This window comes from Notolepis coatsorum (genome assembly GCF_963971535.1).
Source record: "Notolepis coatsorum genome assembly, chromosome: 2".
Classification (NCBI taxonomy): Eukaryota; Metazoa; Chordata; class Actinopteri; order Aulopiformes; family Paralepididae; genus Notolepis; species Notolepis coatsorum.
In genome coordinates this window covers 196,726,772-196,744,895 of record NC_140166.1, presented here as the reverse complement: position 1 = coordinate 196,744,895, position 18,124 = coordinate 196,726,772, and the positions used below count along the sequence as shown (strand labels likewise).

Below are 18,124 nucleotides of genomic sequence, written 5' to 3'. Positions count from 1 at the left end.
ATAAACTTTATAGCAATAAACCACTGATTTATGCAGCTATGACTTTTAGTGTAAATGGGTGTTTATATCACTGTAAGCATATTATGTGGTTCATGCATAATCTTTCTGCATCATTTGTAAGGCAAGAGTGTCATCTAGTGGTGTCTGTCTTAGTTACAACACCTCTGCAGCATAAAAGGGACACGTGAAGCTTGTCAGGAAGCTACTGGAGGAACATCTGATTATTATTGTAACAGACACAGTGTATTGTAATCAGTGTATTGTAATCAGTGTATTGTATTTTAACTTACACACTTACACACACACTCACTCTCACGCTCACATACAAGCGCATACTACTACACACACACACACACACACACACACACACACACACTTAGTCATACTTACTTCTTAATCTTATATACTCCAACAAGGTCCTTACATTGATCTTGTTTTCCAACTTGCTATATGTAATATAATTATGTTTATTATTATAGGTGGAGGTTTCTTATAAGCCTTCTGGGCTTTTCTGCCTCTTCCTGCACTGTATATTGTACTTTACAATACTTTTGTACTTTACAGTTGTCGTTATTGTGTTTTATACTGTGCAGGAAAATAAACTAAAAACTAAAACTAAACTGTATGATGACTGGAAGCTACTGTGGAACTGTAGGTGTATGATGACTGGAACCCACTGTATGATGATGATGATGATGATGATGATGATGATGGCTCTAGTCTATACTAAGCAGGTTTTGAGGGCTCCTTTCAGCTCTGCTTTCTTAATTCCCCTTTATGTGTCTGCCAAGGTATATTTCATACAGGTTGCAAATTAAACCAGTGCTGTCAGTCAGTCAGTCAGTCAGTCAGTCAGTCAATCAGTCAGTCAGTCAATAAATGGCATCAAGGTAATCTATGCAGGCAAAAAAATACTCTATGTAACAACCCATCATCTACACTCATTGCACACACATCCACACACTCACTTTTAAACAAACACTCACCTTATTATCACTCACTTTAGACACTTTAACACTACATTATATTTACCTATTTATTAAAGAGATTTGCACTACATTCATACCTCATTTGCATTTGCACCTTACCTTAATGTTTTGTACCTCATTGTCTGCATTTGTACCTCACTGTTTACTATTTTTTACTCACTGTACTTAGATTGTACTTAGGCTGTACTTTAGATTGTATATTGTATTGTACAGTATATTGTATATTCCTCTTTTACTTACTTTTTTACTTACTTTTTTACTGTATGAAGCACACTCTCAGGGGCTCATACAGAACTAAGCATTTCACCGTAAAGTACATGTATTTTATTGTGACAACTAATAAACAAACTTGAAATCACAGACTACCATGTCATTCATCTTCTGACCTCAAGGTGGTGCTGTTGGTTAGGCAATGTGCAGCTGCTAAGTCATTCACCACTAGATGGAACCATTAGATTTATAACTACCCTACTGTCTGTTCTTCATCTGAACTCCATGAGAGGATGGAGCAAGAAGACTGAAGGAGCTATAAGCAGGATATGTTGAGATTTATTCAATTGCAAATTGTATTTGATTAATAATAATAATAATAATAATAATAATAATAATAATAATAATAATAATAATAATAATAATAATAATAATAATAATAATAATAATAATAATAATAATAATAATAATAATAATAATAATAATACGGTAGTAGTAGTAATAACAATAACAAACGATCTGTATCACCTTTCTAAAAGCAGAGTTAAGAAGTGCTTCACTTGAAACAAAGACAAATACAAACAAAAGGACAAGCAAGAGTCAAAACTTATAATACACTGGCTTCCCATTCAGGCCAGATCTGACTTTAAAGTGCTACTACTCCTCACTTACGTTACAACATTTCAAATGGGCTTGCACCGCTCTATCTATCCAATCTCATCTCACGATACTCGTCCGCTCGTGCTCTGCGTTCACAAAATGCGGGGCTTCTATGATTCCTAGGGTAAAAAAGAAATCCGCTGGCCACAACTTGTTCCTGTTTGCGGACGACTCAGCCCTACTGGTCTCTGACAAGAACAAGTTACAGGTTGAAAAAACCCTCAGCTCGGAACTAGGCAGAATCTGCATATGGCTCGCTGATAACAAACTATCATTACACATGGGCAAAACAGAGTCCATTCTCTTCGGTTCAAATAACAAACTCAGCAAGACCGACGGCTTCTCAGTTACAGTGGGTGACAATATTGTCACAAGGAAAGATGAAATTACCTACCTGGGTTCCATCCTAGAGGCTAATCTCTCCTGTGACAAAATGGCATCCAATGTAATAAAAAAAGTCAACCAACGAACTCGATTCTTGTACCGGATCTCCTCTCTGGTAAACAAGAACACCCTGAAGACTCTGGCAGGAGCACTCATTCAGGGGTACTACGACTATGCTTGCACCTCATGGTACCAAAGCACCTCAAAGGCGCTAAAAACAAAATTACAAACATCTCAAAACAAACTGGTCAGACTACTGCTTGACCTTACTCCTAGAACCCACCTCACCCCTGCCCACTTTGACAACCTAGGATGGCTTAGAGTAGACGACAGAGTACAACAACTTGCAATGGGCCTGGTCTACAAGATACACTACACGACCAAGGTACCCATGTACATGTCAAAATACTTCCCAAAGGTCAGTGAATACCACGATCACAACACCAGAGGGAGCTCCACAAATCATGTTAAACCCAGATTCGGCTCAAATAAGGGACTAAACACGTTTCGCAATTATGCCACATCAATGTGGAACGCCCTACCCAAAGCTGTAAAGGAATGTGGATCACTACCCACTTTCAAAACCTCTCTCAAGGGACACCTACGGGAGACTGCAATTCAACACTGGCCCCTGTAAATATCCTAACCCAACCCCCTCCAATGTACAGTCATTTACCTAGTATGGTTTTGTCAATAGTTCAATGTAAAATTGTGTTTGTTTGTACAGTGTCTCCTCCCCCCCCCCCTCAATGTACAGTGTTACTTGTTTATACAGTGTGCCCCCCGCCCCCCCCCCCCCCCCCCCCCCCCCAACCACCTCCAATGTAAATTACCCAGTATGGTTGTCAATATCCCAATGTACCCAACCCCCCCCACCCAACCTCCTCCAATGTACAGTTTCTACGTCAAATGTATATACTCCCTTTTCTTGACTCCTTCTGTATCACAAACAGTACTGTATTTGCAAATCTGGTATGTCATAAATGTATAGATGTAGCAGTACTGACTATCTGTATGTCATGTATGTCATATATGTCTATATGAATTGAAAATGGGGGACCCTGATGGAAACAAGACAAACGTCTTTCTCAGGTCTGCATCCCCTTAACAATTGTATGTATTGAGCCGTACTGTATTGTACCCATTCTGCAATCTGTTAAATAAAGTTTTCATTCATTCATTCATTCACAGAATCTCAGGGGCGTCGTTCTGGTATGGCAAGGTATGGCACTCGCCATGCCTTGGCAAATAATTTTTTTTTTTTTTTTTTTTTTTTTTTTAATGTTGATTTAGAATTCGAATGTCAGCATTATGAACGAAGCTTCGAACTATTCGGTACAGCCCTAGCATGTTTTGATATTGTCACTTATCTCACTTTTACTAGGTGACTTTTAATACTGGACATACAGACGTTTTTTAATCAAAGGGCAGCAGAGACAAGTGATACAGGGACACAGGTAAGGTCTTACAATGGCTTAGTGATTATAACAGTGCAGTTCAGCATTCAGTAACCCATACTTGTTGTGAACGTGTTTTTGATACTACATTCTGTTGAACACACACCTCAAAACCGTACCCAAGGAAAATTAGCTCAATTGCAAGAAAAATAATAGACAGTTATGATATTACATTCTGCATAATTTGTATGCAAAATATTGTGGTTCCCTGCTTTAGTCTGTTGACACATTTCTATACTAAAAATGCTTGTGTAGTCCTGTGTCATACCTAAATGTCATATAAGTGAATTGTATAGAAACAACTCACCAAAAGTGACTATTGCGCAACTGATTTGCAGAGATTTTAACGCCTGTCCCTGTCTCTCTACCAGTCTACCTCATACTGGACATGACATGAGCACCACCGGCCCCATGGATCAGCTTCATACTGGTAAACAAGAATACCCTGAAGACTCTGGCAGGAGCACTCATTCAAGGGTACTACGACTATGCTTGCACCTCATGGTACCAAAGCACCTCAAAGGTGCTAAAAACTAAATTACAAACATCACAAAACAAACTGGTCAGACAGGGGCGTTTTTAGGGTTAGAAAACATTGGGGGCTTCAGCCCGGAGGGTGGAGGGGGGCTCCCCCCCCCCCCCCCCCCCCTTTTTTTATTTATTTTTTTTTAAACATAGAAATACGCAATTTTAGAGTAATTAGAGATGAATACTGAAGAACTCGAATCATTAGAGGTTCTCAAAGTGAGGTCCATGTCCATGAGAGGGATCTGGGCAGTTCCCATAGAAAATTCAAAGTTAACAGGACCAAATCATCAGTTTCTTATTTATTTATTTAACCTTTATTTTGCCAGATAAAACAGTGATCTGGTCCAAGAGGCCCCAACAGGAGTACAAATATACATATATACACTTATATATACATATATATATATAATATATATACATATACTGTACATACATACACACATATACACCAATAACAAAATAAAAACAGTTAAGAATCATACACATAAGCAAATAAACAAACAAACATTATGCACAGCCTATGTACAAAAGAAATAAACAGTTCATCTCTAGTCTTTACAGTTTTCTTCAATTGCATAAACACTCAAATCAAAAGTATTACACAATTATCAAAACCTTACACTCAAGGAGCAAAACGTAGGCCCAGATTTGCACCCCTATAAGCACAATGTCAGCCTCACACTTTTTGCAAAACAATACACACAGTGATTTGCAAAACACTAAACACACTTCCATTACATTAGACACAGAATGTCAAATTACCACACATATGAGCCAATTGGTTAAACACAGCCATCAGATGCACAAACACACCATTGCTTAATTGTAGATACACCAATCAGGTTTAAGCACTATAAAAATGCAGCAGGTGAGTTCACCTGTCTTCAACCAAAATGGAAAGAGAGTGAAGTACTGTACACAGAGAACGTGAAAATATACAATACATTCACCAAACACTACACAAGACAACCAATGATGCAGACTGATGAAAATATACATTTTCTCCCATTTTCCCAAATCAGTCAACATGTCAACATGGAGAATCACAACAAAAAATTATCTTGCCAGATCCATAGGCAAAGAGATAATGTCTAGTATTTTCTGTACTCTATTTACATTTTAACCTGTACTGGATACAGTATTTTATGTTTGTCTGATATTTGCTGAGCTTACAGTGTTATGCACATAGTAGCATGAAAACTGGGACATGTTTTGTTGTGATTCTCCATGTTGAAATGTTGACTGATTTGGTTATATGGTGAGAACATTTATATTTTCATCAGTCTGCATCATTGATTTGGGTATATGGAGAGAAAATGTTTTTTTTAGCAGTCTGCATCATTGATTTGGGTATGTAGATAAATAAATTATATTTTCATCAGTCTACTCTACAGCATTGGTCTTGTGTAGTGTTTGGTGAATTTATTGTATATTTGCACATTCTCTGCGTACTTCACTTACAGTACTCTAATCACTGAGAAGTAGAATTGCTAAATGTGTTTTAGGTTAAGCACAGCAGTGTGTGTAACTGGTTCAAACAGAATTGAGTCATATGAAACGTGTGTTTCATATAGTAACAAAATATAGTTTTTATAAATTAGTGTATGGTTTTGACAAGTGTTTAATTTAGCAAAGGATCTGAGGTGTTCTGATAATTGTGTGTGTGGTTGTGCTAATTGTGTGTTTTGAAACACCGGGCCCCGTTTTCAAAATCATGCTTAAGCAATCGAAAAAAAACTATTGTGTGTTTCATTATAATTATGTTTCAGTCTTCTCATAAAAAAAATATTCGATTTTTGGGTCTTTTCCTGCCTTTGGTCCGCTTTGCATTCACATCTCAAATGAACCGTAGCAGGGTTCACTTGCAAGAGTGAATGAGCTTTCACACCACCCCAAACCAACCGGACTATCCGAGGAAATGAACCAGGGTTCGATTAAAGCTTATTATAGTTTATCACAGTATCATGAGCATGTCTTTGTCAGTGGACACTGGACATGGGTATGGATGGCTCCAGGTGCTGCTGTGTTAAAGTGCACATCTTCAAGTCCACAAATCGGAATGAAAGAATGATAGGATCAAATGAAAACGACTTACTAAAAATGGATTAAAAGTACTAAAAACCAACAAAAAATACCAAACACTAACAAACATTCAGCACAGTCAATGGGGATGCTGACATATATAAAAAAAAGAAAAAAAAATGTAAACAATTTTTTTTTTTTTTTTTTTTTAAGGTCCGGGGCTAGGAGAAAAACATCCGGGGCTAAAGCCCCGGAAGCCCAGGGCTAACGACGCCAATCAGACTACTGCTTGACCTTACTCCTAGAACCCACCTCACCCCTGCCCACTTTGACAACCTAGGATGGCTTAGAGACGACAGAGTACAGCAACTTGCAATGGGCCTGCTACAAGATACACTATACGACTAAGGTACCCACGTACATGTCAAAATACTTCCCAAAGGTCAGTGAATACCACGACCACAACACCAGAGGGAGCTCCACAAATCATGTTAAACACTTAAACCCAGATTCGGCTCAAACAAGGGACTAAACACGTCTCGCAATTATGCCACATCAATGTGGAACGCCCTACCCACAGCTGTAAAGGAATGTGAATCACTACCCACTTTAAAAACTACTCTCAAAGAGCACCTACGGGAGACTGCAATTCGAAACTGGCCCCTGTAAATGTCCCAACCCAACCCCCTCCAATGTACAGTAAATGTCCTAACCCAACCCCCTCCAATGTACAGTTACCCCCCCCCACCCCGCCTACCCAACCCCCCCACCCCACCCACCCAACCACCTCCAATGTACAGTTCCCCCCCCCACCCCACCTACCCAACCTCCTCCAATGTACAGTTTCTTCGTCAAAATGTATACTCTCTTTTTTAGACTCTTTTTGTATCACAAACAGTACTGTAGTTGTACAGTAACTCTGGTATGCCATAAATATCTAGATGTAGCAGTACTGTCTATCTGTATGTCATGTATGTCATATATGTTATGATGAATTGAAAATGGGGGACCCTGATGTAAACAAGACGAAAGTCTTTCTCTGGTCTGCATCCCCTTAACAATTGTATGTATTGAGCTGTACTGTATTGTACCCATTCTGCAATCTGTTAATAAAATGGTCAATCAATCAATCAATCAATACCGCCTTCGTTCTGTCCGACCTGCAGGTTTTCCGCATGTATTGTATATGTACATGTATTTATTGCCCTTCTGTCCGCCCACTACAAACACAGGAACTCTCTAACCCCTGTCCCCATCTCCCTGTCTCTCTGTGAGTGGATGTCCCGTAGTGATGGCAAAGGTGGTGGATGTCTCGGGGTGATGGCCAAGATGGTGCGATCTTATCTACGTCGCCCCCATACTTCAAATGGATCCGAGCGGAATACAAACATGCATACATTCATCCAAATGGAATATGACTGATATTTTTTGCTCTGAGCCTTCACATTTTGCCTTTATCTTATTTTCCTACCAGCAGTCGTTTCTCTATGCTTTTTCTTTTGTTGTTGTTGTTCTTAGCTCTATTCTATTTAAAGGGGAACTATCTTATAAATGGCCTTTTTCAGTGTTTAGCATTGTTTCCTATAGCTATGTGGACTTATATTAATAGGATCTATGTCTCTAATTCTCATATTGGCGCATTCTTCCAATTCTCCTCTCACAATATTCACCCTCACTGAACTGAGTCATCTGAAAATGTGCGTGATGTCAGAGATTTCTCAGCTGCATAATAATGTGGCAGTTGATGTGGCAGTTGGCACCAGGCTACACAGTGGTTGGAGCCCAGCCTCAAAACGGCTTAAGATCTTGAGGTAGAAAAATGCTGTTTTTGAGTACTTGATTAGAAATACAAAACAATGCATTTTTTTTAAAGAAAACTTACAGAGGTGTTCCATAGACTCACAGGAATTGTGTAAAAGTGCCCAAATAGTTAAAGAAATAGTAAAATAGTTCCCCTTTAACATTTTCAAAAATGTTCTTATGTACCTCAGTTGCTATTGCATGTACATATGTGTTTTATTACACATATATGTATATACATACCAACTATTCGCCTGTTTTATTCTCCACCCATCGATCATCCATACAACACTATATTATCACCAACATCCAAGTTGGGGGATCCCCATTTGAATGGCCCATCTAAGGTTTCTCTCCTCCACGTCGCCTGTGGTGCTTTTTTCCTATTGCTAGGTTTTTAGTGAGATTTTCCTTACTTTCGTTGGGGAATGTCTGGGAGTGTCGCATATTTGGATTTCGTGGTGGATTTTTGATCTTGATTTATTGTGATGATTCTTCTTGACTTGTTTAAAGAAGACTTGTACAGCCCATGGGGACATTACCTTGTGATTTCGGGCTTTACAAATACATTTGATTTGATTTGATTTGATATTAGGATGTAACATCTTAATAGGCATCTTTGTTTACGGTTTGATTATCACTGATGCATCCTTTTAACTTTCGCTTTTGTGATTTATGATCACAGGGACTTGAACCCACTTTAGCTTTTGTGATTTATGATCACAGGGACTTGAACCCACTTTAGCTTTTGTGATTTATGATCACAGGGACTCGAACCAACGATGGTCTCGTAATTTTTACCCGAAGATTACTCTTTATTATTGCATAACAGAAAATCCCTACAGTATGTACTGTTTTGACACCAAGAGAAGCCCTGGAGCACACACCCCTCAGTACGGGATATACTCCAGCCGTCGCCGGGAGGTACGTTACCGCAAGTTTGGGTGTGGTTTGGGTACTCTTACTCCGAAACTATCACTCTTCTGTCCAGTGATTTCGACCCGTTGTCCCGCTAGGACAAATCTGACAACACATAATGATAAAAGAGTCAAATAGAATAGACAGAGTAAAATGATGCAATAGTGCAGTACAATAAAATAGTTCTCATCTACAGTACTCTCATTTACAGTACAATAAATCAATAAAATAAAATAGCCATCATTTACAATACAATAATCACAGTGTCGATGCAATGAGTCTAGACCACAGTGCATAAGAGATAGTAAGATCAAATTAGCATAGAACTGACACATGAATTTGACAGGGAGTGCATAAAAATAGTGCCAAAATACTGATGATTGAAGAGTTGGCCTCCCTGATATCTCATTTAAATGCTTGAGCAAAGAGTCTTGACTGTTTCTGGGAGCCTCTAATAGCCCAGCAGCTGATGATTGCAGTATTCTTGCTGGCATGTAATGCATTAGAGTGTTGGCAATGTAGATAGGTCCCTGTCCATTTAGGGCTTTGTATGTAAGGAGAAGGACCTTGAAGTCAATTCTAAACGTTACAGGAAGCCAGTGTAAAGTAGCTAAGACTGGACTAATGTGCTCTCTCTTTTTGGTTTTGGTTAGCAGTCTCTGCAGAGTTTTGGATGAGCTGAAGTCTCTCTGTGGTTTTCTTAGGAAGACCTGTGAAAAGTGCATTACAGTATTCTAACCGGCTAGATATGAATGCATGAATTAGCTTTGCAGCATCATTTTGATTTATAAATGGTCGTACCTTTGCTATGTTTCTGAGATGAAAGAACAATGTTTTGGTTACTTTATGTTGAAGTTCAGTTCTGAATCTATGATAACCCCAAGACTTGTGACCTCAGATTTGATCCAAGGGGTTAATCCCCCCAGGTTCTTAATTAATGTTTCTCTTTTTGTTTTGGGGCAAATAATTAGAATATATCAGACATTCCAGATTAGAGCATACTCTATGTATCAGATATTCCATAAGAGCATGCTCTACTGTATGTATCAGACATTCCATTAGAGAATACTTTACTTTATGTATCAGACAATGATCCAGACTAGGTATACGGTTAGGCATTTAACTAAACAAAGATTTTGAGGCAGAATCTAAAATGAAATGGGCCTATAAGGCTGACGTTTTTATATGAGGCCATTGACTGCTTTTTGACCTTCCTGTATTATTCCTATTATGTAGGGGCCTAATTATGTAGGCTGATATATATGCAGCATAAGCCTAAAGTAATTGTGTAACAACATAAAGGTCCACATAATTATAGTTTATACCATAGTATACATAGTTTATACCATAGTATACATAGTTTATACCATAGTAAACATAGTCTCTGAACCTATTGTAAAATGTTTCCCTATTTTTCCTTGTTTTCCCAAAAGGATAAAGGTTTCTCACAGATAAAGGTTAGTTTGACGTAGTTCGTCCTGGTCCTCATCCTAGAATTAGCCTGCATACATTCTACTAGAAGATGACACCGAATTAGATAGCAATTCTACTTTAAGTAGACAGACGCTTTGACCACAACTTTAAAGATAAATAAATAAACTTCCCCAATTAGTTTTAATGTTAGGAGCACTCTTTTCTTTCTTTCAGAGTGTATGTGTTTCATACACATGTCAGCACAATAACATGTTTAATTCATTCAGCAGTGGTGTTCCACTACAGCGAGAGCATTACTTTAGTCTATACTGTTGGATACATTAGATAATAAAGAAATATGAGGTTATCAAAATGTGAATATATTTATGACATTATAATTCAACTTACCACAAGTTTCTTGAGCAATGACATGCCACTCAAAAGCAATCCGTGATATAATCCATAATGTTCAATTTATTGAACATGTATTAATTTATTCAAATATTGGCTTTGACAATTTGTCCAACTGTACAGATTCCTCTTAACCTGCGCCCCCAAAAGTGGCCATTTTAGTTTTCGTTTTTGAGGACTGCATACTTTCTTTGAAAACCAAAATACACGAGCCTGGTCTCTTTTGAACGATGTCATTCTGAAGTTTATGATACAATAAAGATAATTCACTTTTAGTGCTAATGAAATAGAGTAACATAGGTATGAACTTGAGTTGTAGAAAAACGTGTTAAGGCTGAAAAAAGTCTTACATGTCCAAATTTCATAAAAATCCGTTCAGAAATTAGCTGTAATTAAGACAACACAAGGATTCAATGTCCCCGATGACAGGTGCATATTCAAACTAATTTACTCTCAATAACTGTCTAACTAAATGAATGTGTGCAAAACCGTTTTAGGAGTTTGGGGATGTGTGTGAAATGATGTGCAAAATAAATCAGCATTGTTTTTAGGTGAAGTGCCCCTTTAAACAACAGGACAGTTGAGCTAAGGGACATTTGAGCAAAGGGGACGTTTGTGCAATGAAATGTTTGAGATGAAGGACCCTGGAGGGACATTTGAGCCACAGGATTTCTATTGGAACACTTGGACAGTGGACACTATAGCGTGAAACACAATGGGACATTTAATTGATGGGACTTTGGACGGGACACTTGAGAAGGGACACTTGAACAACAGGACTTGTGAGCAATGGGACACCTGAGAAGTGGGACACTTGATCCATGGGGACCATTTGAAATGAGCAACAGCCATTTGAGCGATGGGGCACTTGAGTGACAGATTGATTGATTGATTGATTGAAAATGTTATTAACAGATTGCAGAATGGGTACAAACAATACAGTATCAATACACACAATTGTTAAGGGGATGCAGACCAGAGAACGACTTTCGTCTTGTTTACATCAGGGTCCCCCAGGACATTTGAGCAACGGAACATTTGAGTGACAGGACATTTGAGTGACAGGACATTTGAGTGACGGGACATTTGAGCGAGTCCAGGCATTGAAAGAAAGAAATAGAAAATACAATTGGTCTACCGCAAACTCTGCTCTCTTTTCTTGATCTTTCAATTGGAATGCAACAGTTGTGATTGGAGGATCCAGAAACGAGGGCAGGCTTGAGAATGAGATAGGTCAATTGCACAGACATTATAAACTAACATCTTCTCAGCAGGGATAGAGATGTTTGTCATGGTCATACCACGTTAATAGGTTATAGAGGCAGGTTTATTGTCTGAAAAGCTATATCTTTTTGGCTATATGTCATAACGTTTTCTGTAGGCTTCAGGAATATGTGCCCATGGTTTGATGATATTCTGCAGAATGCATTTTCAATCAATGACGTATACGCATTAATGCATATAGTATCAAGATCATAGGCAACATTGATAAGATTGGCTCATTATTGTGTTTTGAAAAATAAATACGGACATTGCAACTATGAGAACTGGTATTTGTTAGACTGATTGTAAATAAAATTACAGGCATGTTGAATGAATAAAACACCGTTGACATTCTTCCAAACTAGGTAGGCCTTAGGCCTTAATTAGCCTTTAGTCAAATAAATAAATACATGAACCAATCAATGAATTAATTAAATAATAATAATAATCGTAGTAATAATAATTATTATAATTAATCATTATTATAATTATCTGACAATTGGAAACAAAAACACTGCACTAAAATACGCTTCGGTGTATTTTGATGTCATCACCAAACCAGATATGCAACCGCATTTATGTTTTTTTTTGGTATAGGGACAACACCCAAACAAAACGTAGAAAAATGAATTCTCGGGGAGCGCATTTAACGAAATGCTAACTAAATATTATTACTCGCAGCCCACAATCCTATTTTATTTCATTTTAAACCTATACTGTATCCTAGCAGTGGCAGTTCTTTTTTGTTTTTGGTGTTTTGTTTTTTAAAGGTTTTATTTAGTCTTCTTTTGGAAATCTGCGTTTGGCATGATCATATGAACTATGTAGCATGACCTGAAATAATAGGCGTTTGGCCATGAACGCATTCAGCGAGGACCTGACGGTATCCCCCGGTCTACACTCCTCCTCCTCCATCATACCTCCGACCTCTTCTCTCTTTCTTGTCCTTCTTCAATGGAAAACAAACCCATGTACTGAAGAGTTCCAAGCACATTTTCAAGAAAGTTAACTCAGACAGGAACTGTATTATACATTCTCAAAAAGTAAGTGTTTGACATTACTGAGGTTAGTGTGTTGTTCATTAACACCAGTGTTAAAATTACACACATTGTGTAACGAATGTGCTTTTTTTCCAACACAGTATCTATCTGCCTTACCTATAAAATCCTACATGGCTTGGCTCCTCCCCCCCTTCTGTACTTTCATAAAACAGAAAGCATATACCAGGTCTGTAGTCAGAGGGGACTGTGTAATCCCAAACAGGAGGTCTGCTTTTAGTCAGACAGCCTTTTCCGTGAGAGCAGCCCACACCTGGAACAGTCTGCCAACACGGCTCAGGGAGTATCAAAGTTACATCTCATTTAAAACTAACTTAAAATCATGGTTGAGAGATGGTCAAGTGTGCGACCATTTTAACTGAGGGGTTGTATTTTGGTGTATTTATTTGTATGTATTTTAGTGTATTGTAACCTATACTGATTCCTACTGTGTTTTAATTACTGTATTATGTTTTTTAACTGAGGGGTTGTATTTTAATGTATTTGTTTGTATGTATTTTAGTGTATTGTGGCCTATACTGATTCCTACTGTGTTTTAATTATTGTACTATGTTTTAATTATTGTTGTGCTCATGCCACCTGCTCCAGAGACTACAGTTGAAAATTAGCCAACTTGGCTAAACTGGCATATTTACAGTCAAATGTTCCTTAATATGCACTGTCTCTGTATTTTAAACCAATAAATACAAATACAAATTAAAAAATTGCCACTTTTCTGGGCGCCAGTTAAGTGGTTAAGTTAAGGCCAATCTGTAGGTGAGGTCGTGAGGATCTTGGTGAGGCTCTCTTCGTTCATTTGTGAAACACACCGGAGTAACTGTTAGCCTGCTCTACTGAGATTGAAACCTTCTGAGAAGTCACAATCATAAGTCCATCCAAAATATTAGGTAGCCTGCTGGGGATGCGCACAATCACACAGTAGCTAAAGAGTATTTAACTCTATTTACGCATGTGGACACAGGTGTTTCAAAGCGCCCAGATGTTCTGAAACACACGATAGCATGATAAAAAAAAACGCAATAAATTAAAAAATAATGGTCTGAGTGTGAACAAGAAATGGTTTTAAGTTTAAGTTGGTGGCAGCTCAAGTTTCAGAAAACTTTTTATTCAAAAGTAATTAAAATGATTATTAATCAATTATTATAATAATTAGTTATTATATAAAAGTTAAGCTATTTTTCCTCAGCAGGCCAAAATAAAATAAATAATAATAGCCTAATAATGATGATGACGACTGTTGTTAGTATTATTATAGTCTATAGTATACAGCAGTAGTAATAGACAGTAGTATAGTACTAGTAGTAATAGTAATAGTAATAGCAGCAGTATAGTAGTAGTAGTAGTAGTAGTAGTGGTAGTCTTATAGTAGTGGCAGTAGTAGCAGCAGCAGTAGTAGTATAATAGTAGTAGCAGCAGTAATATAGTGTCTAGTAATAGTAGTAGTCTAGTAGTAGTATTAATATAGCAGCAGCAGTGGTATAGTAATAGTAGTAGTCTATAGTATAGTAGTGGGGGGCGACAGTGGCTCGAGAGATAGAGCAGTCGGCTGGTAATCCTGCGGTTCCCGGTTCGATTCCTTGAGCATGACACTTGACTTAATCCCTAACTGCTCCAGATGAGCGGCTTGCATGGTTGCCTCCGCCATCGCCATCGGTGTGTGAATGTTTGTGAGTGAATGGGTAAAATGCGAGGAACAAATTGTAAATCGCTAAGAGCGCTATATAAATGCAGCATTTACTAGATGTAGTTGAAATAGTTGTTGTAATATTAGTAGTATAAATAATAGTAGTTGAGTATAGTAGCAACAGCAGTAAAAGTCTAGTTTTCTTTAAAATAACATTTATTTGCAGCAAATTCGTACAATGTGACAGCTTGCAACATTTGAAGAGGAATTGACTTGGATCAGAACTTTACAAATGCCACAAAATATTGCAGCTGATTCAACAGTGGATACAAGTAAAGTCAGTTATAATATAGTATTTCATATTATCAAATGCAATATATAATACAGCCAGTTGTAAAGTAAGTGAACATAAGACGAACATAAGAAAAAAGGGGGTGGAAATTACACATCAGTTAAACATTCACAATAGTAATCGTATAGGGTTAATCCTATAGGGTTAACATCAGAAATCTACATGTTATAATAACTTAATTTAGCTCCATTTAACATTCAAAGCTGGGATGCACTTGCGTTGAGTGGCATAAGTATAAGGTTTGATATTCTAGAAAACATATCATTGATAAAAAAAAAAAAACTATTTGCACCTTAATTCAGAGGACCATCCAGATATTTGGCAGGATATTAAAAACGTAAAACTCTCTTTCCAAAGCTTTTTTTAGGTTATGCTATGTTCTTAGCTTTAAATAACGATATCAAATAGTAGGAATGAATCCCCGCCTCGAAATTAATGACCAAAACACAAAACGGTTGTTTTGTTGTTACATTTGTGTTGGCTGTACAGTAACCATGGCCTTTTCCTTATTGTGCCAGATTTTCCTTTATCTTGTAAACCAACCTGTCTAAGTTTCACAAAATATCAATGATAGCATAAATTATTTCAAGGTGTTTTAACTGCAATCATTGTATATCAACAATTCTATACATGGAAAAGTACATATATGTAAGTAAGTTTAGTTAGCCTTCTCAGACAAGTTGACTATAAGCCAGATAATAAGTCTATTATTTACAGCGGCTCATAGCCAAAACACGTCACAAATTTTCTCCAGAACATTCAACACTTTTGGCTACAAATACAATGTTAATTCTTTGTGTGGATGTGTGACACTCGGATGCTTTCTCGGTCGTCTTTCAGATGTTTAGAATCAACCCGCCTCACTGTTTGTCTGGCGTGTTGTTGACTAGAGGGCCGTACAAGCCGTTGATATAGCTCTGGTCCTTGTGTAAGATTGTCCTGTCCCTTATGAGGTCGCTGAAGGCATAGTCCATTGGGGGCCGGAAGCCCAGCGTTGGCATCAAGCCTGTGGTCGAGTAGGGCGTCATGAAAGCCAGTCCGCGGCTGTGCGCTGAGTAGGCTAACCGCAGCGGGTTCAGACCCAGGTGGGTCCCCAGGGGGTAAGTGCTGGGGTCGGCGCAGAAGTGCGGGGCGTTGGGCTGAAGTGGGGAAAATGCCGAGCGATTGCTCAGCGTCATGGCTCCCGGTAACATGGGTCTCGCAGGGACAGTTGTGGAGGAGAGGGGGGACTGGTGTGCGTTCTGGAGCATCCGCTCAGCCGTCCAGGTCTCCTCTGGAATTGCCTTGTTGGGGCCTTGGCCGCCGCTGTTGTTGAGGATCTGTTCGATGGCTTGAACCACGTCCTTCCCGCAGCCTTGTAGGACCAGCTCCAGGACGCTCCGCTTGTGGCTGGGGAACACTCGAGTCAGAATGTCGATGGCGTTCATGTGTCTGGAAGCGGCAGAGGAAGGGGGGGGCTCATGGTCGTCTTTGTCGGTCTCAGAACCAGAATCTGAACCTAGTGGACTGATAGAGCCCGAGGTCTCCTCGCCGTCTTTCAGGGGTTTGGAAACCGGTGAACTGATGAAGGACTCGCCGTCCCCGTTCTCTGAGCCCGAACCTCCATGTCGAGCGTCCGGTGAGGAAATACCCGGCCCAGAATCACTGTCGGTGGAAACTGATTTCCCCATGTGCAGTTGAGGGATGGCAGATCCGGAAAGTAGGCCCTTCGGGAACAACTCATACTTCTGGATGCTTGAATCTGTGACAAAGACAAACCATTCCGTTAGAATGACGGAAAATAGTATATAGCCCACTTTAAAATATTAGATGTGTCATCAATTATATATTACAGGCCACGATATATCATTCATGGGCTGAATCAAAGAAATAAAATAAAATTGCTATCTATTCCATGCCACAGTAGCCTATAAATGGAAAGCCAGTTCATATGCGAAATTATACAACTAACTTTTGCGCACACAGACGAATTAACAAATAAGGCTAATTCATTTAAACAGATGACGGGGTGTCATGTGGGCAATCGCTGCATTTATTCAGCTCACCTGCGTTGCCCTCGCTGCTGACAGAGCCGAAGACCTCATAGGTCTGACGCTGGGGCATGAGGCTATTCGCCGCAGCCAGAGCGAGCCCCTCGGCCGTCCCGTAGAGCAGCTGGAGCTCCCGGGCTTCGTTCTCCTCCTGCGCCTGCTGCCTCCTCAGCGCCACCTGGGCGGCCATGACGCGTTGCCTCTCGGCGATCAAGGTGCACTTGGCGCACATACAGTCCTTCCAACGGCAGTATCGCTTGTGGCCTTTCAGAGCGGACACCACACCGTGGTTCCGACAGCGAGCGCACTTCGGAGTGCGGGGATACTTCTCCGTGGCTCGCAGGAGGAGTGGGGGGCCACGCAAGAGGCTAGCCATGGACATCGGGATGGAGACCGCTGCTGCTGCTGCTGCCGCCGCCGCTGCCCCGGCGTGGACATGATGGGACACAGAGGAGACTGTGGCGAGGTCCGGTCTCAGATCCATGCCCGTGTTCCTCACTGATACTACAAACAAAATGTAGACGTTTCTTTTGTATCTTGACGGTCGCTGATAGTCGTTCACTGTTCAAACTGTTATCAACATATGGGCAACAAGTAAAGCAATGTCTGTCTATTGAAAATAACGTGCAAGCTTCACAGGACCATCAATCTGTACTATATATCAAAACGTGTCCGAATAAAATAAACTAAAACACGTACAGAATTATAATCGAGCAAAACAATATTTAAACAAGTTGTCTAAGGTCGAATTAAAATCCAAAAGCATTGACACCGAAAGAAGTCTTCATGTCCCCTTGGTAAAGTTAGATTGTCCAGGAGGAGCCGAGGTTGTTACAGGCAGCAGCGTGAGACACTAACTTCCTCAGGAGTGACAGTGGATACAGATCTCTCTCTCTCTCTCCCTCTCTCCATTGTTGCTCTGCGTTTTCATTAGACAATTTGACAACAATGTGGCGTCTGTCATTGGCCAAAGGGGGAAGGAGCGATCTGATTGGCTTGCCTCTT

At 39.4% G+C, this 18,124-nt stretch overlaps 1 protein-coding gene across 1 annotated transcript; it reads right to left on the bottom strand.

Moving 5' to 3' along the window:
* Nucleotides 1-15,949: 15,949 nt before the first annotated feature.
* Nucleotides 15,950-17,603, bottom strand: dmrta2 (DMRT-like family A2; the record flags this gene model as incomplete). Its single annotated transcript, XM_084308916.1, has 2 exons — nucleotides 15,950-16,830; nucleotides 17,135-17,603. The coding sequence occupies 2 exons, from the start codon at nucleotides 17,601-17,603 to the stop codon at nucleotides 15,950-15,952; spliced, it is 1,350 nt and encodes a 449-aa protein (XP_084165042.1).
* Between the last annotated feature and the right edge of the window lie 521 nt (nucleotides 17,604-18,124).